The sequence below is a fragment of the Astyanax mexicanus genome, chromosome 4 (genome assembly GCF_023375975.1).
Source record: "Astyanax mexicanus isolate ESR-SI-001 chromosome 4, AstMex3_surface, whole genome shotgun sequence".
In the NCBI taxonomy this organism is placed as follows: domain Eukaryota; kingdom Metazoa; phylum Chordata; class Actinopteri; order Characiformes; family Acestrorhamphidae; genus Astyanax; species Astyanax mexicanus.
In genome coordinates, this window is record NC_064411.1 from 45,285,960 (window position 1) to 45,307,168 (window position 21,209).

General features: G+C 37.5%; 2 protein-coding genes across 2 annotated transcripts; one reads left to right on the forward strand and one right to left on the reverse strand.

Annotated features, from left to right (window-relative positions):
- Window positions 1-1,133: 1,133 nt before the first annotated feature.
- On the reverse strand, window positions 1,134-10,801 carry itm2cb (integral membrane protein 2Cb). The gene is made up of 6 exons (XM_007235566.4): window positions 10,615-10,801; window positions 7,007-7,144; window positions 6,537-6,725; window positions 5,800-5,910; window positions 4,894-5,044; window positions 1,134-2,555 (listed from the first exon to the last, which is right to left on the reverse strand). Exons 1-6 carry the CDS (start codon window positions 10,705-10,707, stop codon window positions 2,464-2,466), a joined length of 774 nt encoding a protein of 257 aa, XP_007235628.1. The 5' UTR covers window positions 10,708-10,801; the 3' UTR covers window positions 1,134-2,463.
- A 7,353-nt stretch (window positions 10,802-18,154) lies between these two features.
- Window positions 18,155-20,869, forward strand: hes6 (hes family bHLH transcription factor 6). Its single transcript, XM_007235564.4, has 4 exons — window positions 18,155-18,474; window positions 18,588-18,674; window positions 18,788-18,869; window positions 19,537-20,869. Exons 1-4 carry the CDS (start codon window positions 18,394-18,396, stop codon window positions 19,974-19,976), a joined length of 690 nt encoding a protein of 229 aa, XP_007235626.1. The 5' UTR covers window positions 18,155-18,393; the 3' UTR covers window positions 19,977-20,869.
- The last annotated feature ends 340 nt before the right edge of the window (window positions 20,870-21,209 follow it).

Here is a 21,209-nt window from a genome sequence, read left to right on the forward strand (position 1 = left end):
CAGGCGTAGAAGGTTGCAGAAAACCCAAACAAGCACAAAAGTGCTGTCTCTTCTCTTTACCACGCGTGTGAACTGCTGCCAACACATCTTCAATGGTCAGCCAACACATTTGAAAGTAAAAACGACAGACCCCTAGCTTTAATACTTCTGTTAAAAGAAGTCTGTTCCGGTCCGCATCACAATGGGAGTGATGAGAGGCAAGAACGCAATATCCCTAAACATGAAACACAACCTCCAGCTGCTGATGGCAAAGATATTAGTGGTTGCCACAACTGAGTTTCTGTGGTTTCCAGAGCCTGCATATTACTTTGAGTAATAAATGACATCAGTTTGCTTCTGTAAACGTTCATGCAAAGCTAAACATATTCATTGTAACAGCAGAGATGTCTGTTAGGTCCTTAACAGGATTTTTCTGGCCACAACATCTGTGCAACCCTGGCGCTGCTAATGGCACTGATACAAGATCACATAGCGAACATGGAGATATCAGAACAGCAAAGAAACACAGAAATAAAACTGAAGAAAGCTGGCGAGCTAAAACGAGACAGAGCAAGACAATTTATTGATAAAATCACTAGATTTATCTGCTTTAAAAGGACACCGCACCACAATACCACATATACTAGTGCTGTCTGCATTACTGCATGCAATCTGGAAACTAGTGACATATCAGCAATTTAATTTTTTCGCTATAAACGCAACATTGCTATGGTTAAGTAAAGAATGATAGTTTATCTCTTTCTCTCTCACACACACACATTTTTAATTACGCTCCTCTCCAAAAGTATTGAAACAGTGAGCAAAATCTTTTTATGAGGCAAAATAATATTTCAGCTTTTATTTCACAATATTTACAATCATTTTGGAAGGGACTGTATGTTTGTGTTTTGGGTAAAACTGACCAATGGACACTTAAGAAGTCATATGAGACAAACTCATCTTATCAGAAACCTATCAATGTTTATGAGAGAGAAAGATTTTTTTATGTTGTTTCATTTCTTTAATGTCTCAGCGTGGGAACTACTGACTGGCATTTTTTTTTTTACAACAAAAAAAAAAACCCTAACCCTAAACGTAACATGAAACCCACCCATGCACGCACACAAGATGCTCTGATAAAACAGGAAACCCGCAAGTTTTCAAAAGTTTATTGTCAAGTAGTCATAATACAAGCAAAGTATTTACATAGAGGAAGATGCTGAATGTGGCTCATCACACAGAGCAGCTTTCAGAAACTCTTGCAATAGCAGCTACTTCATTCCTGACCCTAGAACCATGTGATATTTCCTAACATTTGTAGAAAAGAAGTGGTAATGGTGCAGAAATGGTGCAAGTGTGTATAAGGATAACATTCAAAATGGAACAGTCTCAGCAATGCGACTCTATTAGGCCCTAGTAAGTTATATCTCCATCAATCAACAGTGTACAGCTGGAAACACACTGGATACATCCCACAGAAATGTTTAGGAAAAGACTGAACATGTGTATTTGTTATACATACAGCACCCTATTTAAGTTGGTGAAGGTGGGATGATATATCCAAATGGGTTGTTTTAATACAGTACGATAATGTCTTCTTATACATTCCGACCATCAACCCAAGCCAAAAGACAGCTGAAAAGCCATCTATTCCAATTCATTCCTAGTAGTCATTAAAATTTTTCTATAAACTTTATTCACAGAGACAAAACGTATCAGTTCACTATGGCAATGGACAAAGTTTAAGAAAAAAAAAAAAACAGCTTATGTTCAAATATGAAATCCAAGATAAGAAAACTCTACATGCTCATATTGCTTTGAAGTTACATAAAACACAAAATCAAAACGACTGAATTAACACAACAGGCAATTAATTCATATTTGTACAACATGAGGTATACTTATTTGGCATTAAGACGATTTTCCAATTCTGTATTTCTTATCTAACACAGGGTAACTTCAGAAGAAGTGCACAAACAACACCATTTTATGGACAAAGAAATAAAATAAAAAAACTAAACAACAAACAAAACCAGAACAAACAAACAAGTAAACAAGAAAGAAGGTCAGTGCATAGTGCATGCCACAGTTTCAAACGTTTAAAAAAACAGAGAGAGAGAGAGGAGTCATTACAATACTGTTTTACAGTTAAATCAAAGAAAGACAAGACATTTATCAAACATGTAGCAGACCAGTCCCTCATATTCCGATCTCAGGGCTCCTACCCACATTCAGTGGGACAAACAAAACTAAACAGTTATTCTATACAGTAAGTGGTTAATCGTCAGTATATACAGATCAATATCCATAACCAAAGGAAAAAACAAAAAGAGAACAGCAAACTGAATGTAACGTAACTAAATGGACACACTTATGTACAGTAGTAGAATAGAGGCGCTATAAAGTGCAGTGAAAGCTAAACGCAGGGGGGCGGGGTTTGGGTTCTGCTCAGTAGAGTTGGAGAGACGGCCCGGGACGGTGGGGTTAGGCCCGGTCACAGATCACAGTCTCCACCACAAACGTGTTCTCGAAGTGACGGATGCTGTGGCACTTCCTGACCTCTCGCTTATCTATACCTGTGAAGGAGGAGACGTCATCAGTCAGATGAACGGATACCAGACAAGCTTTCATTTTTACAGATAAGACACACAGAGAAAGCTAGAGTCTTAGAGGAACATAAGTAGTAAATAAAGAAAGAAGTAAACAAAGAAAGATATGGAAAAATAAAATAATACATAGAGAAAAAGAGAGGGGACTTCAATTGAATTAAAAGGTAAAGAATGAAAGAAAGGAATAGAGAGGAAGAGAATATGGAAGGGGGAGACAAAAAATAAAGTAAAGACATAAAAAGGAAGAATTAAAAAGAAAAGAGTAGATAGAGACCTGAAGTAATGGAAAGAGAAGAGTAAAAAAGCAACTAAATAGATAAAAAAACAAAAAATCAAAGAGAAAAAGATGAAAGGAAAATGTAAGGAAGGAAAATAAAAGGAAAAAGGCAAATAGTTAAAGAAAAAAATAAGAGAGAGGAGAAGCAGAATCAGAAAAGGAAGAAGGGAAAGAAGGAAAGAGTAAAAGATGGTAAATAAAATAAAAGAAAGGAACAAACAATGACAAGAAGAAGAGAAAAAGGAAAATTGAATAGTAGACAGAGAAGTCAAGGAAGAAAAAAGCATGGAAATAAAAGTGACATAAAAAAAGAAAAAAGAGAAAGAAGAAAAGAAAAAACAAGATCAAAACAGTCAAAAAGATAGAAAGGAAATGATGGATGGATGGATTGATGAATGCACTAAACAGAAAGTTTGTGGAGTTTTTCCCCCATTCGTTAGGTCTATTAATAGAGGTGGCGGAGGCTCAGTTTAGCTGCGGATGGGTTTATTTTAGCGCCTGGGCTCAGTGGCACAACTGCTGTCTAGCCAAGCACGTCACTCAGGCTGTCAGCAGCTCAGTCACAGAGTGAGGAGAATCCTCCACCAGCCAAAAGCTAGCGCTCCCACGCCGCATCGCCCTCTCCACCGCTCGCATCACTTCCTCCTCCCGTGCAGAGCCCTACTTGGAGATGCTCGGCCAGGCCTGGGCTGGTGAATCATGCACACACGGATTAATCACACGCTGGATGGCATGGCGTTAGTGTGCACCCACACATGCACGCACGCACTAGGAAGGGGACTACGCAGCACCAGCCTTCACTGATTCAGCGCCGGGTTTCCTCTTGTGCCGCCACTGCCCCCTCGTTTAGGATGGAGGCGGTCTACGTGCGACACGGAACAGTTTATTTTATTGGCTAGAATATCATTAGGAAGTTTACAGGTACAGAAAGTGATTGGTTGCAGTTTTTTCTTCTGAGTTCTGCACTTTTTCGAGTGTTTGGAGAAAGTCACGCTTTCTTATTACAGGTCTCCTGCTGGTCACGTAGCTGCCCACACGGCTGACCATTAGAAACGATTTTTCACTGCCCGTGGTCATCGTGTGCCTCCGCACAGAATCAATTTAATGAGAGTTATTCAATATTTGTCACGCATGAAGTAATATTATCTGCGGTTAAACTACTGTGAATTTTACATGGGATTTTGTTATTTGTTAAGATGTGTTTTGGCCATATATACAGTAGATATAGGGACAAGTATGATAAATGAACAGACAGACAGAGGGAAATATGATATTTTGCATATCCTCATTATCCTATCTAACTCTCAAATCTCTGAAATAGTAAGAATAGTTATAGGGGAAGGAAATGGTGCTCTTAATTAGGGGTGTGCAATATTATATAGGTCACAATATCATTTTTATCATATATCATATCATATATCATATTTTTTTTATCCATATTAGGATAACAGATACTAATATGTTACATGATTTATGTAATTTAAGTTGCTACATCATTATTATCATTGTCATTTTATACAAAAATGAGTGTTCTTGGTAAGCTGTTGTGAACTGTTTGAAAAATAGACTTTCTACTCATTGTTTGAAACTGTTTTATTTCAGTAAACACTTTAAATAAAACTTTAATGTCTATTTTGTTGCAGTAGTATTTTCTTAAAATGATGAAATATTAGGGCCATATTACCTTGCCCATCCATGATGAACAGACAGCAGTACAGTACTAGAGATGTATTATATTTAAAAACCATTCTGGATGCCCAATGGGATCCTAACTACTTTAGTTAAGCTATTGGATAATTTATTCCTGACTGTATTCCAAGTAACTGTGGTTCAATCGTTTTGGAACAGTTCATCGTGAAAATGTTCACACAATGCAAAGGACAGCTGGCGTTCACAAATGGAGTTACAAGGTTTTCAATTTGACAGGGACAATGTACTGCCAGTGCCAATGTTCTGCCAAGCTCCTAGCAGGAACTTGACGAGACGCTGTTTCCCACAGAGACACAGAATGGGAGCAGATGTACTCACGTCTGCGAGCACTGCGGCGTCTCAGCCTGTACGTCTCTTTGCCGTAGCATAGCCGGTGGATGAAGGGGCCGAGCTGGCGCATGTTCTTCACCCGCCCGGTCACCATCAGCTCCTCCTGGACCAGGTACGTCTGAGGCAGGTACGTTCCTCTCTGCACAAGATCAAACACAGGGAGAGTTACAGTTACTTAATACATCAACTGTCATTGTACATGCACCTGGATAGATGTTGGCCTTTATTTTTACCCATGTTTGTTACTCAGTGTAAAATTTAAATCTTATATATAAACAAAAATATCTTTCAAATGGTTCTTTGAGGGATGCCACAGTGGATAATGCTTTCAAAAAGAGCCATGTTTATAACAGATATGTGTGTTTAACTAGTAATAAAATCAGTGACTATCCTAGTCCTGTACAGCTTGTATCTTTCAGCTGGAAAACGTTGTGCAGTTTGAAAAGAGGTAGTAAACTCTATCACTTTATTACATCTTTATTACAAATATGTTTCTTTATGGAACTAAAACTGGTTCTGCTTCTCTTGAAGAACAATTTAAAGTGCCTATGTTATAATTAGCAGTACCATTCACAGCTCTGCTCACTGAAGCAACAGAATGTCACTTTGTTCATACTTTTAGACGTGCAATAGACTTAAGTGAGACTGCCCTTTTAAGATGTTTGCTTTACTTCCTCAAGGTAGAAAAAAAATTAAACCCCCTCCCTTAAAAGCAGATGTCCCTTCTCCTATAATCCCTATCCCTGGAAACAGTCCATATAAGGAGTGGGGTAGCAAATGAACAGAAGGTGTGACTCAGGGAGAGAGGGAGGAAGTCTCAAGGTGAGATCTTTTGGTCTGATGTTATGTAAAAAGCAAGAGAAAAAGAACACGACAATGGTGCAAAGCTGTTACCTTGACATTCATAAGCAGCTCCCACAGGTTCCTGGGAGGCATGACAATGGTGGTGTTGAGCTCGATCACGTAGCACTTATCCAACGCAATGTCGTGATAGGCTGTGAGGCCCTGCATTAACGAGAAGGAGGGGGAAAAAAACACACACAAATTAGTGATAACATAAGTGAAACTCAACAGTTTTATATATATAAAATATAAAATGTTAATCCTCTAATGTTTGAACTACAGAAAATACTATACATTATTTAGTTACTGTTTGGTTGAGCACTGTGTGTTTGTGGAGTCCTACAGGGCTCTGTGTTAGGGTCTATGAAACTGATGTGTGGGTGAGAAAGTGAAGTGTAGTATGTAAAAGGTTAGTTACAGGCCAGAATAGGGCTATGTCTAGTCCCTACATTGCTCTTAAGTTGAGTCAGATGGACTGGGAGCAGGGACAACATTGCAATACACTGGAAGGGGCACTAGAGGGACGAAAGGTCCCTTTAATGTGATGCTGGACTGATTTTGGTGGGTACTGGGGTTGGATCTGATCCACACATTTATCTCTAACATTCTGAGTTTGAGTGTTTTAAGAAATTGAGCACCATAGCATGCTCTTAGAGATCAGTTTATTGCTTTAGTTAAGTAGATTTTAAAGCAGATATCATATTTGAAAACTGAATGTGTCAAATTTGATACAAGAGAAAGAAAAATAGAGAGTTAATCAAGCAATCGCTAATCGATTCCTCCCGTACCCTGTGGAAGTCGTGGATGATATCAGCTGGGTCGCTTCCCCCGAAGTCAGGCACAGGAACGCTGATCTGCTCATAGTTTTCCTCCAAGTAAATGCCCACATTCTCCTGCAGCTCTTGTCTCCCTAGCAACGGAGCATACACAGAGTCCTCGTACAACACCCGACAATGGAACAGGCTGTCCTCGGGGATCTGCGAGAACAAGAAGCAGAACACGTCTTTAAAAAGAACACGCGGAGGGCGAGAGACAGAGCGTGCCACTGCTGATCACTCAGAACTCAGAAAAAGAAAGAGAGTGATTGACAGCATGTGCTTTTACTAGTTCGGCACAGAATGTCACTAGATTTCACTTCAAAGCTCACTTCTCTCTTTATTTTTCAAACCTCAGAACGTGTAGGAGAAAATATTTTGCAGAAAATATCTCAAATAAACTCCTGATATGAACTCAACTTATGCGTTTTTTCAAATCTCACCTGAGGGGTGAAGTAGTAGCGATACACATAGACGGACACCATGATCAGTCCAGACATGAAGATGACGAGGCCCAGGATCAGGCAGCAGATGCCGCTTACTGGGGACTTCTTAGGCCGGAGAGGAAGGACCAGCTCGTCCTGGTGGAAGAAAGAAAGGAAAAAGGGTCGGATTAGATTGGGATCAGTGGCATTCGAAGGAGTGGAAGAGTACAACATCATAGGGATGGAAAGTAATTTAATACCTGTATACTTTGCAACAGTAATAGTGATGTTTTAATAATGGTAATAGGATTTTTGTATGTTTTAATATATATTACATACAGCATTTTCCACAGCTTAACATTTATAAGAGAGCATTACATTGGAAATGTATTGGCTAATTCATTATTTTCTGTGCCTTTTATATTGTTATAATATTGATTGGGCAATTCGTAAGGAAATATTGTGAGTATTGAGTGCTATTCGTTCTGTTAGATAGTATTTGCACACTGGAGTGAAAATTGGCACTTTGGGTTTGGGTTAAGCTGAGGCTGCGTGCATTAGATAGACTAATATGAATGGGCTACAGGGCAGGTGTGGTGTAAGTAAACTGCGACCTTTGGTGTTCAAACTATGTAACTGCATTCTGTAACCTCCACCACCTGTGTGGCTGCATACAGTTAAATTAAGGCGATCATTGGTCAATTTTTGCCTCAAACAAGCAAATAACAAAGTTATTTGATTTTGTCAGTTGCCTTTTACTTTTAAGTGTAGGTATTTTTTTTATTTATTTCATGGAAATACACATTCTCGTGTTTAATATGAGTTTGATGTGCTTCATGTCTTCAGTAAGCCCACACACAGTGTGTGCCTTAGGCCAAAGACTTGGTGTGGAGCCAACAGCTCACAGTCAGAGTAGGCGTTCTCATGACTTACAGCGTTTGACCTAGGCATCTTCACAAATGAATTCTAAGCAAGGCATCTGCCAAATTAAAAATTGATCTGGGCACCTTCATGAGTAATTTTATTGATTGCTGCATTCTCGCGAGTAAACTGATTCAACTCTGTCTCATCACGTGTAAAGATTTCTCACACTGGTCTGAGCATCCTCGAGACAGTCCTCAGTGCTCATTCAGGCCTGCCAAGTGCTTTTACTTCAATGTCTTCAATAGGAGACCCACTATCTTTCTTTTCTTGCATCACACCAGATCAGCTCTAGTGGCACACATTTTCACATTCTCTCTCCTTCTGTGCTTCGAACTGGATATTTTTCCATGTAACTGCCAAGAAATGAGTCACCCAGCTCAGGAGGTGTCAGTGTTAGCAGCCCATCAGTCCGCCCCCGGTCTCTCAGCCGTGGAGCCATTCTGCCTCTGCCCACGCCGACTGCACTACTACAGGCAGCCCAGCAGGCCGGGCCACTATCTGACGCAGCTGTACTATTCAGTCACACACTGTACTTCCACGGCCCATATTTGTACAGAGCTCCTCTCTAGCTGCGTAAGGCAGAGAGAGTGGGAGCCTGTGTGAGAGATTCTCCCTCTATCTGTGAATATGGAGCAAAAATAACACTCCTATAGTATCAAGGTAAAAGGAGCCACGTCATTTCCGCTGCTTCATTCATTCATTTAATAACTGAATAAGAAAAAATGAAAAATGTTAAAGAAAGTATGCTTTCTGTGTGCTATATAATTTAAGATGGATAGTCTGCAGTCAGGACTAATTCATGTCCTCCCCCACCAATCCAATCCAGTCTTTATTGACAGGATTATACCTTTTCAAAGAACCTTGCAGGCAGGCAAAATCAAGCACGCCAATGCCAACAATGAGGTTGCCTATTAATAGCTCGGCTGAAAGAAGCAGTCCAATTTAATCTGCTGTGGAAAAAAAAAGAAAAAAGATATCCTGTGGAGATAGATTGAGTCCAATTTAGGTAGGAGAGAGGCCATTCGTATTAAAATATTAAATTAGAGCTTTTCAAAAATGTATGTGCCACCCATACAGGGCTGGGCGATATGGTACAAATATCGCATCACAATATTTAAAGACATGGCAGTCAAAATGCTTTACGAAGTTGCCCTTCATCCAGTCAATAAAATAGGACTAATTACAACTTCTGTAATCAAATGTATGTATGCATTTATGCATACATAAACATAATTGTAATCAAATGTTTGTAGAGATGAGCATAATTTATCACAATGACAATTCATCATGATATGATGAAATATTGTCATATTCCTAAACTCTACACCCATATTTGATTAGACAAATAAATAAATGAATAAATATGAACCAAGCTCCATTATAATCCATTATACTACTATCTGCCTCCATAGTTTCCATGCCTACAAATTATACAAACACCATAAATATCACCTTAAACATACAATAAAACAAAATACAATTAAATAGGTGCTGTAAAAGCACAGTTAGGTTCAAAGCACACACAGTGCCGTTTTGTCCTCCATAAACCTACATAGCCTATAGCCTGGATTAGCTGGCTGGCTATAGCTGCAGATAATGATGTAATGTCAGTGCAGGCAGCAGCATCACTAGTGTGCACTGAGGAGACCAGGGTTCACGCTGTTCTTTCATCGACTAGAGACACCAGACAGACTGAAGAACTGCATTATAAATTCCAGCACTGAGCACTTATTTATATCTAGCTAAACAGCAGCACTGCAAGTGTCTTTCTGACCAGTTACTGTTAGAGCTAGAGGACTCCAGCTGGTGTATGTGAGGCGCACTGGCTGCTGGCTGTTTGTGTAGCAATAACCTTGGAGGATGTTGCAGGCAGTGCTGTGGGGTATCTGCACTTAGCCTGCTAACCTAGGTTACATAATATTAACAGCGAATAAAAAATAAACAACAACTATTTCTAATATAACCAGCATTTTTATTTAAATACTACTCACCAGTTATTATGCCAAGTAATAAGAAATACAAATACAAAATACAAAAGTTTAAATGTAGAATTTAAAAATAAGTTTAATTATTTTTTACAAATAATCGGAAAAAGGGAAAAAAAATCAAGGTTATAGTTAAGTATATGCATTTTGCTTGGTAAAGTTAACTATAATATTATTAAGAATGAAGTGAAAAAAAAAGAATAAACAAAAATACCGCAGCACCTGCATATAACCATATAATACTGTTAATAATAATTTATGGTGCCAAATAATAGCGGTTGGGCTATAATTCATTTATTACATTTAAACGTTTAACAATAAATAAATTTAACAAATATTAATTGCAAAAAAGAAGAAAAAAGTTAATTAAGTTAATTATCTGTACTTTGCCAGCTAAAGTTATATTCTATTTCTAATAAAGCACATATTTTAGCATATATATTTTATTTTATTATATAAAAATAGTAATAAAAAATATTACGCAAAAAAAATGTAAATGCATAAAATTAACAAAATAAAAGTTTTAAATATTTTTCGAATATTTTTTTTTATTAAAAAAATACAGGATTTTACAGATCTATTATTTGTTTAGATATTAATATATTTTACCAAAGACTAAAGCCATAACCGAAGGATGCATCCTTTGTTATGATGGCAGTCAGCTGCTTCTCTGTTGGAATAAAAGTATAAAATAAGGAAAAATAAATTAATACTCACTTGAGGGAAAGACATGACAATCTCCTCTTTCTCTCCATCGTTCAGCTTTTCAGGCTTCTGCGCCGTCACCTGCTGGAAGGATATCTTCACCATATTTCCTTTCTTTTCTCTTTCTCTTTCTCTTTCTCTGTGTTTCTCTCTGAGAGCTGTAGGGATCGCAGTGTCCCGATTGTGCTGAGCCGCTTAACCGAGAGCGCTCTTAAAGAGGATTCCCTCACTTCCGCCACATTTCAAACTAAGAGTCGTCCAATCACCAGCCGCCGGCTATAAATACCAGCCTGTATAAACTTATCAGCTTTATAGAGAGAGAGACCTACAAATTCCGCTCTGGAAATAAAGTAGAGGTTACATCAGAGAAAGTCTTCTACTACAGATTAAACTCAGTTAAACTAAAAGTTCAGTTATAAAGCCACAGGTGGGTTGAGTAGCCCACATTCAGTGTACTGTGAGAAATACTGTTACTGCAGACAAACGAACATTCAAATAGAAGTACTTTTTTAAGACTATTTGAGCTAATCTGTCATAAATCAAGAAAAAAAAAAATAAATAAATAAAATAACAAATAGCATAGCCAGGGGAGATAAAACAAAACAAATACATAGCAAAAAACTTTCAATAGTATAAAACTCAATAGTACACACAAAAAAAATCCAAAATAAAGCATTGGTTTATTTGTATTATTTTGTTTACAGCTTTCTGATTACAAGAACAAAAGACAAGGACATCAAATATCCACCCAAATCTTTGACAAAAAACTACCTTTTTTTAAACCCTTCACAGAAGTACTTTCAACACAGATGCTATTGTCAGTTTAAAAATGTATAAAAATGTTTTTTTTGACACATCAACAAAGCACAGTAATTTAGGTTGCAGAATATTTGGTGCATCACTATTTTAAAATTTAGTGTTTCATGCACTACACACAGTTGAAAAAGATCCCTATGTCATTGTTATGCTTTATATAGAATTCCAACATCCCGCAATAAGTCACCCCTTGAAAACAAACAACACATGAAAACCCTGTCAGTCCCCTGATAGACTATGCTGTATTTGTTCCTCACCAATTTTGTACAGAAATTAACTTATTAAATGTACTTGTTTAGATGAAATTGTTCAAATACAGTGTGCACTTATAGGCTACTGCATGTGATTAATGTGCTGGACAGTGCTGTAAGGATATGCCCAGTGTTGTGGATATTATACCAAGGACAGCTGTATCTGCCAGATCTGCACAGAACATTCAGAAATTACTCATTATGTAACACCATAACAGAAGGCTGTCAAAGTGTTTTCCCCAGGCAGGTGCAGACCTACATGATATAGCAGAGGAGGGTGTCAGTGATTCAGTCTAGCTGTATTAGAGCAAGACGTTCTTAACAGAAATTAAATCCTGAAAAATATGTGTGCATACTTTTTTAATTGCCTGTAACTGTAAACTATATCACTAATTTGCATGTTAAAAGTTAAATTTTAAGTTATTTGTTTTATATCTGCAATGTATACATTAGCTACATTAACCATATATATTCATTGTGTACAATTTATGTACAATTTTGGTTAGATGATAACTGCATTTCATTATATTGTACTTACTTTAGCTTTTTATTATATTTTTCGGAGATAATTGTAAAATAGGAATCAAAATATTTTTATACCAGGCCAAAGTCCACTCCAAAATTCACAGGGAGCAATTGAAAAATCAAACACAAAAGCCTGACAACACATATGGGAATATAGAGAGAAAATAAATGAAAAAAAAAGAATGGTCCTGTACATGTGTAACATTGCATATCAGCATATACCGCTCTGAAAAAAAAAAACAGTTTAAAAATGATTTTTTTTATTTATTTTACCAAATTGAAAACCTCTGGAATATAATCAAGAGAAATATGAATGATTAGCTTGAATTTGTTAAAGTTATCCAAAAGCAGTGTGTAAGACTGGTGGAGGAGAACACGCCAAGAAGAATATGAACTTTTTTTTTTTTTGCATTATTTGAGGTCTATTTTTTTTTTTTTTTGTTATTTTAGTAATTTCTCATTTTCATCAAATAAATGTATTTGTACTGTTTAATGACAATAAATAATAATCAAATCTAATTTAATTTCGATGTAAAATTCAGGTAATATGTTTTTTAAATATATTTTAACGATTCAACTATTAACTATATAACTGTTTATCAGGTGTAAAGTGTAGAAATATTTAAAATCTAGGTGGTGTAATTTATCCTAGTGGTGTTCTGCTACTCTTGCTCCACAGGCAGGGCTTTTAAGCTGAAATGCTCCTGAAATGGTTGCGCCTTCCGAGTCTTATTTTAGCCATTTACGATCAACTACGCATTCTGATTTGCATCAGCTCTCCGGAAGTCAATAAATAACCTGACATGTAATAGCACTTTATATGGAGATATGGACTAATCACGCATGATCTCTGTGAGGTGGCGCGAATCCGCGAGATCCCTCATCATCCAGCTAATCAGAACACACACTTCTGCTGCTACTGCAGCTCATCTCACACCCCGAGAAAACCATGAATATTCACACCATCATTATCCCTGTACTATCAGAGCCTCAGTTATGATCTGTGTCCTTCATCCGCCATTCATTCATTCAGACACATAACACGTGTTTAACAGAGATAGAGAACATCGAGCTAACGTTGCGCATCCTCACACACAGCCCACCCCATCCCTGAGAAAAGAGAGTAAACCATTATCTAATATTACTTCATTATGTTATGAAAATACAGCTAACATTATTCTCAGTACAGATATAATAACCATAAGATAAAAGTCATAGATTACATTCAGCAAACATCAGTCTGTAAACATGATCCTGGGGTATTATATTTAATAAGCATAAACAGTTAATATAGTCAATGAACATTGATTGTTTAGATATAGGCTATTATAATAATTTTTTAGTCAGCAGAAATGACATTAAGATACTACCTTCAATAAATAATCAATGTCACATCAGAAAAAATAACCCTGAGGTATTAAATTATAGAATAGATCATTTGAGAACAGCACTGGGATATTACAAGAAATAATCATTAGATGCTATAGTCTGTAAACATTACCCCAATATATTATATTATATTATATTATATTATATACACATTACCATGAGGTATTATAGTCAGTTAACATTACCTGGTGTTATTGTAATCAATAAACATTACCCCAAGATATATTTTATAAACGTTACCCTAAGGTATTATTGTCGGTATACATGAAGCAAAAGTAGTGTAGTCAGTACATATTAGCCTAAAATACTATAATTAGTATACATTACATTACCCTGAGGTTTTATAGTATGTATACATTACATGGTGTTATTGTAGTCATTAAACATTATCCCGAGATATTATATACTATAAACATTACCCTGAGGCATTTTAGTCAGTAAACATGAACCAAATGTATTGTAATCAGTAAATATTAACCTAAAACATTGTAGTTAGTATACATTATCCTGAAGTATTATAGTCAGAAAACACTACCTGGTTTTAGTGTAGTCAGTAAACATTACCTGTTATTATTATAGTCAATAAATATTACCCTGAATTATTATATTTTTTAAATATTACAGTGAGGTACTATAGTCAGTAATATTTACCCTAAGGCACATGTGTCAAACACACGCCACGTCTTTTTATGTGGCCCGCGAGAGCTTGTAAAATCTTAGTGTCTATAATAAATAGGTCAGAAGCGTTCTTTGACCAAAAAATACATTTCCCACAATGCTTGTCGATTGTATTACCCGCAAAGTTACGGCTTACTGCCACTACACGGCAGTGTAGTCATTGATGTGGAAACCCTGCCGGAGGGAAGGTGTAACTTCGCGGGTGGAATTGAGACATGTTTATCCCATAATATCCAGAAAAAGAAAAGTTGATGCAGACGGACGGCTGTGCTTCAAGGCGAAAGACCGGTATGCATTTTGTGTTACTGACCAAAATAAACGCTTTTTAGAAGAGATATAAATTATGTGTAAATATTTATAAGACAATAGCTGATAAAATCTGTTTTAATGAGGTTAATAAACATCACTGTGACATCGCTAGTCGCAGTTTCACCTCAGCAAAGGACGAGGAGGTGAATCACTTATCTAACCAGCCTTTACTGATTTCTGCCCCCAATAACCCTTTCAATAACCTCCAATAGCCTTTAATAGTCTCCAGTAGCCTTCAACAGTCTAACCTTGCAGCCGGGGTGTGTTCTAAACTCCGTAGTTATAAACATCCTGAGGTTAGCAGCGCGCTAACTGACCTGTTTATAATGTAATCCGAGCAGTGACTCCGGGATGGCTGCTCTAAACTGCTGCTGTTAGCTGCTTGGGCTGAAATATGAACTGTAGAGAGCTGTATTATCCGGTTAGTGGGGTTATTTTATTTCATACACAGAAGAACTTAAAATCCTGTAGCCCGTGGCTGGGCTGTAGCTCTGACTCAGTAAAGACTGTGGGCTTGGGCTGCTGCAGCTCCCACTAGTGGTTGGATGAGGAAATGCTAAATCTGTCACAGCTCACAATTTTTGATTTTATATTTATTAAGCCTCTTTTCAGTATCAAACGTTTTGATCAAAGTTAATATAACTTGTATTTTATGTCATTTCTATTCACTTGTATAGTTTCGTTCTTGATTGATGGAGTTTTTGGATTTCATAACAGGATTTATGTTAATAGAGCAACAAGCAAACATTTTTTCCATGCAACTGTAATATTTGATTGAATAAATAATATATTGAGAGTTATTTAACATTAAGGAGTAATTACATTCATTTACATATATTACATTTGGTTACATTTTCTTATATTTATAAGTTACATCTGGCCCTCGGAGGACAGCCAATATGCCAATGTGGCCCTCGGCCAAAATGAGTTTGACACCCCTGCCCTAAGGTATTGTTGTCAGTAAATAATACCCTGCGGTATTATAATGAGTGAACATTACTGTGTGTTATTATATTCTGTAAACATTACCCTAAGGTATAAGTCCTATATTATAGTCCTATATAAACCTGAACCAAAAGTATTGTAGTCAGTAAATATTTACCTAAAATATTATAGTTAGTATACATTACCTTGATGCATTACAGTCAATAAACAGGAAATAGTCAGCTTTACCCTGTTATGGTCAGTAATATGAAACTTTTTTAGGGTTAGTAGCCAGTACACATTACCTTAAGTTATTATAGTCAGACAAAATGCACTAAATTATTATATTCAGTAAATGTACCAGTAAATTATAAACACAATTAATAAACATAAAAATGCTGCTACAAAGCATGTAATACAGAATATAGGATGTAAAACAGAATGCTGCTACTCAAAGATGCAGTGTAAAAAGGCACCAGCAGGGGGCGCGCTTAACCAGGCTTCAGAAACTGAGCTACAGTCTACTGTAGATACACTTCAAACCCTTAGATCTGAGTTTAATCTATTCTCACTAACAGTCCGGAGTTACAGATTATCTCAAATCAGATCTTTTTTGTGAAGATTACCTAACCTCTGAAGCTGTGTGCCAAATATGAACCATACGAAATATAAGTCTACGTCATTAAATTACTTTTTTTTTTTTTTAATATAGATGAATTTCATATTTTAGCAGTTATTATTACAAATACACAAATTCATCCTGCCTGTTAGTTTCTTTGTATTAATATTAGTCTAAATGCAGACTAGGGAAAATAAACTGATTACAGGTGATACTCTTATTAAGGAAAGCTGAGAAATACCTGTGAAATGTAATCCGTGGATCTGGCTTTGATATGGCCTTACTGTTAATGTGCTTGTCTGATAGGTCATTCACAGGAACATCCTGGAGGCCTGTTTTAATCTTTTGTAGGATCAAATCTATTGTCTGTTTTAACTAATGAAAATCAAGGCCTGGCACTGTTATTACTGGCTAAGACGACATGTCTAAATAACTTAAAACATTTAGTTTTTAATGTATTATTAGTAGTAATAGTAGTAGTGATTTGAGTGACAGATGCTCATTTTTGTTGCTCTGAAGGCTTTTCACTAAATATTAAAGATTGCCGTCAGGGTTTGTTTGTGTTCAGCCACAGAAACATTTGTGAAATAAGGAGCATCTTACAGATCTGTATCAGACAGCTATATATATCTGCCTGTTCTGCCTAGACCAGATTAGCTCCGCCCATCCAAGCTACAGTTATGATTACTGATTCATGATGGACTACTTTTTGAATGAGGCACAATACAGGGCAGCCAATCAGAAAAGAGCATTTTTACATATACTAGTCTCGAAGATATTTTAATTATAAAATAAAAAGTAAACCAGCTTTATGAAATTCAACATATGATCTTAATTTAAAAATGTGTTGTCCACCATGTGTTTACATTTGTATTTGCACATTCAACCTGTAATAATTACTTTACATTACTCTGAGGTGCTGTAGTCAGTAAACAGTATGGAGTAGTTTCCTAGACAGGGTTTAAATCTTGGGCTACACAGCAATTTTAAATGGTGTTTGAAAGGAAAATATATTCTACAACTAGGCTTAATCCCTGTCTGGGAAACTGACCCTAAATGCTGTGATCAGTTAACATTACCCTGAGGAACTAATATATCCAGTCAACATTTAACTGAAGAATAAACAATAAACACTATGTTATAAGCAGTTACTATTACCCTGAGGTATTATAATCAGTAAACAGTATATGTTATAATCAGTTAATATTTCCCTGAGGTATTATAATTATTAAACTGTAACTGTTATAATCAGTTAATATTACCATGAGGTATTATAATCACTAAACAGTGCATGTTATAATTAGTTAATGTTTCCCTGAGGTATTATAATAATTAAACAGTAAATGTTATAATCAGTTAATATTACAGTAAGGTATAATAATCACTAAATGGTGTATGTTATCAGTTCATGTTTCCCTGAGGTATTATAATCACTAAACAATATATCTTACAATCAGCAAAAAGTATATGTTACAATCAGTTAATATTACCCAGAGGTATTATAATCATTAAACAGTATTTTATTATCAGTTAGTCAGTAAACTTTACACCTAGAAATAACCAATAAACAGCATATATGTTGCTGTGTGTGTGTAGAACAGTGCTGTTGTGTGTGTATGTAGTACAGTACTGTGTGTGTCTAGTACAGTACTGTCTGTGTCTAGTACAGTACTGTGTATATGTGTGTGTGTAGCACAGTGCTGTGTGTGTAGTAGTGCTGCTGTGTGTATATGTGTGTGTGTGTAGTACATTGCTACTGTATGTGTGTGTATGTAGTGTGTGTGTATGTAGTGTGTGTGTATGTAGTGTTTATGTAGTACAGTATTGTTTGTAAATATATGTGTGTAATACAGTGCTGTGTGTGTGTAGTACAGTACTGTGTGTGTATATGTGTGTATGTGTGTGTAGTAAGTACACAGAGTGCTGCTGTACTATTGTATACACTGGCAGCAGTGAGCAGCAGCAGCAGCGGCTCTGCTCAGGGCGGGTTGGTTTACAAAGGCCAGACAAAGGCGCGGCCGCTGATTGGCCGCCGCTCCCCGGAGTCCTCCGTCACCTGTCCGCGCAGCGCCCCGCTCCTCATTCACATGTAAATCAGAGCCCATAAATGCCCCTGGCTCCCTCTCCCCCTGCCTACAATACCCGCCCGGCTCGTTAGCGCAGAGTGTTTGGAGCTCGCTTTTGTTCCAGCCTGAGCTCGCCGACCATCTGCCCCCATTGAGAGGAGCTGTAACGGCGGAGGAGGAGACCCTGTTCCACTGCTTCAGGATCACAGTAAACATGGCCCCGGCCTCTCGCAACAGCAGGAGCGGACCGGGCAGGAGCGAGGAGGACTGCTACAACATCAGAGGAGACAGAAAGGTGAGGAAACTTAGCTATAGCCTATCTAACAGACTTCTCACAAACTTTCCCTCCTGCCTGTGGGCCTGTACAGTTCTCAGCAGCCTGTTCTCTCCCCCTGTTTTTGTGTGTAGACGAGAAAGCCGCTGGTGGAGAAAAAGCGGAGAGCCCGCATCAACGAAAGTTTACAGGAGCTCAGGATCCTGCTAGCGGACTCGGACGTAAGTGAGCCTGACTTCATCCACTCCAACACGAGTTTTAGAAGCTCCTGCTGAATAAACACAAAACTAGCTGATTAACTAACTGACTGACGTTTGTTGTCTGTCATCCTCAGGCTCAAACCAAGATGGAGAACGCAGAGGTGCTGGAAATGACTGTTAAACGTGTGGAGAGTATCCTACAGAACAGAGCTAAAGGTGAGCGAACTAACCATAACTAGCTAAACATGCTAACTTACATAAACATCAAGGCAAGTTTATTTCTAAACAGAGTCAACACAAAAGAGTTTTTTTTTTTACAGAGAAATTAAATATACATAACACAGGACAATTAAAAAACAGTATAAAGAAAATAATACAATAATAAATAAAAGAAAATGAAATTAAATAATGAAGTATTATATAGTACAGTAGCACTAAAGTTACAGAAGTTGAACAATTTGGAAAGCACATTTGTTAATGAATAGTAAGCAGGCCCTTCAACATTACTTGCAGCTTTAAATGGCTAAAAGCTGCTTTAGTTAGTTTTGGTTCTAGATACTGCAGATCTCTACTGATTTGGGGAGTCTAATAGGCCTGTATTTCTCCAACATATCAGAAATGTAAGCTGGTCTGAACCAATTTAGTGCTTTATAGATGAGGAGCAGTATTTTAAACTATTCTCCTGCTGTTTGGGAGCCAGTCTAAAGGTGAGCTAGCTAATTGCCAAGCAACATGTTAACTAACTAACTTACAAGGGAAACAAATTGTCAAAAGTTATGTTAATGAACAGAAAAGTGACTTTCATATATATATGTATATTTGGGGCTTGTCATAATTTGCATTACTGTGGATTCTGACCTGTGTTTGTATTTTTGTACCTCAGCAGCTGACAGCATGAACCGAGAGGCCAGCGAGCGCTTTGCTGCAGGCTACATCCAGTGCATGCACGAGGTCCATACGTTCGTGTCCAGCTGTCCAGGCATCGATGCGGCCGTGGCGGCAGACTTGCTGAACCACCTGCTGGAGTGCATGCCCCTGAATAGTGAGGAGCGTTTCCAGGATGTGCTTACTGATCTGCTGTCCGAGCCCGGTCACTATGGCCTTTGGCACAGCGAGTCCCCCAGAGAAATCACCTGCAGTGATTCAGAGAGTGGAGGAAGCTCATCTGACCTGTCCTTGTCACCCTCTGGGACATCCAGTGATGACCTGAGCTCGGACGGAGAGGACACCGCGAGCGAGCATGGCCAAGGGGCATCTGATAATCAAGATGTTCGAGACCTGCCCATCAGCTTCTGCTCCAAGTCCATGTGGAGACCTTGGTAAACTTGGAGGAGCCCTGCACCAACACTGGACTGTGGGGGGAGCATGCATAGGCTTCAACACAAGGCTGTATGGAGGCCAGTTTTTCTCACCTTCAGTCCTGCACAAAGCAGTGAACCACAATCATTGAGACATCTGGGCCAACTGAAAGAGGACTAAGGAGAGTTCCTATCAGCTATTGGATAATCATTACTGGTAGTTATTACTAGTTGACATCTGTAGCATTTGATTGATTATCATGGACCGTCATTTTAAAGCCTATTCCTGTACTTTTTAAAATAACAGAAAACTTCACACACAGTGGCCACTGGATTAAGCTTCTACTTATCTTAGACCCAATTCCTTTTTAATCAGGCATGTTGGCTCAAAACAGGAAACTGCACAGTGCAGCTGGTACCTTCAGGACTGAAGATGGGATAACACTAGTGTAGACTATGCCACTGGGCAGTAGACTGTGTGAGTAGACTATAGCACCGAGCCGTAGGCCATGTGTGTAGTCTATAACACTGTTATTCAACATGCACCGATATTCAAGCTTAGCCGTGGACCTTTGGACATGTCCAGGCCTCTGAGATTGTAGCTGGGGCTGAGAAATTTCTGTAATAGTTGTGTTGTATTATAAAAAGCTCTTCTTGGTGTAGCAACCGCATTTCAGCTCAATAACACAGAATATTTTGTTTTGTTTTTTATATATATCAGCATATTTAAAAGTTTTGTATAAGCTAAATTAAGATGACACTGTCATGACTGGTATTTCTAGGAAGTGCTTATCTGATTCTTATTATTGTAGAGGAGAATGTAAATATTTCATTGTTGTTGCTGTAGATATTGATGAAGTGTCAGTTGTTTCATTCATTAAAAATAATAATCAATAATAAAATCAGTAATTAATCAGAGCAATGGATTCTTTTGAATTTCTTCTACTTTTTGCATTTTATGTAATCATTGGGCAAAAACTGAATGCTGTTTTCTTTTTGTATAAACAGTTATTATTACAGATAAATCAAAAGTGTCTCAAAGCGAGGCTTCAACTGAAGTAGGAAAGACGTTGTTAGCACTGGAACACAAAGACTCCTATTCAGTGCTCAGTCACCCACAATTGAGACAGCTAGAGCAGACTGTACCTTATTGTACACACCACAGCTTATTGATAAAAACTGTAGTGAAACAGGTTGGCTTCTTTATATTTCTGTATCAAAAGTGGCATTTGAAAAACTTGGAACAAATTCGGAACAC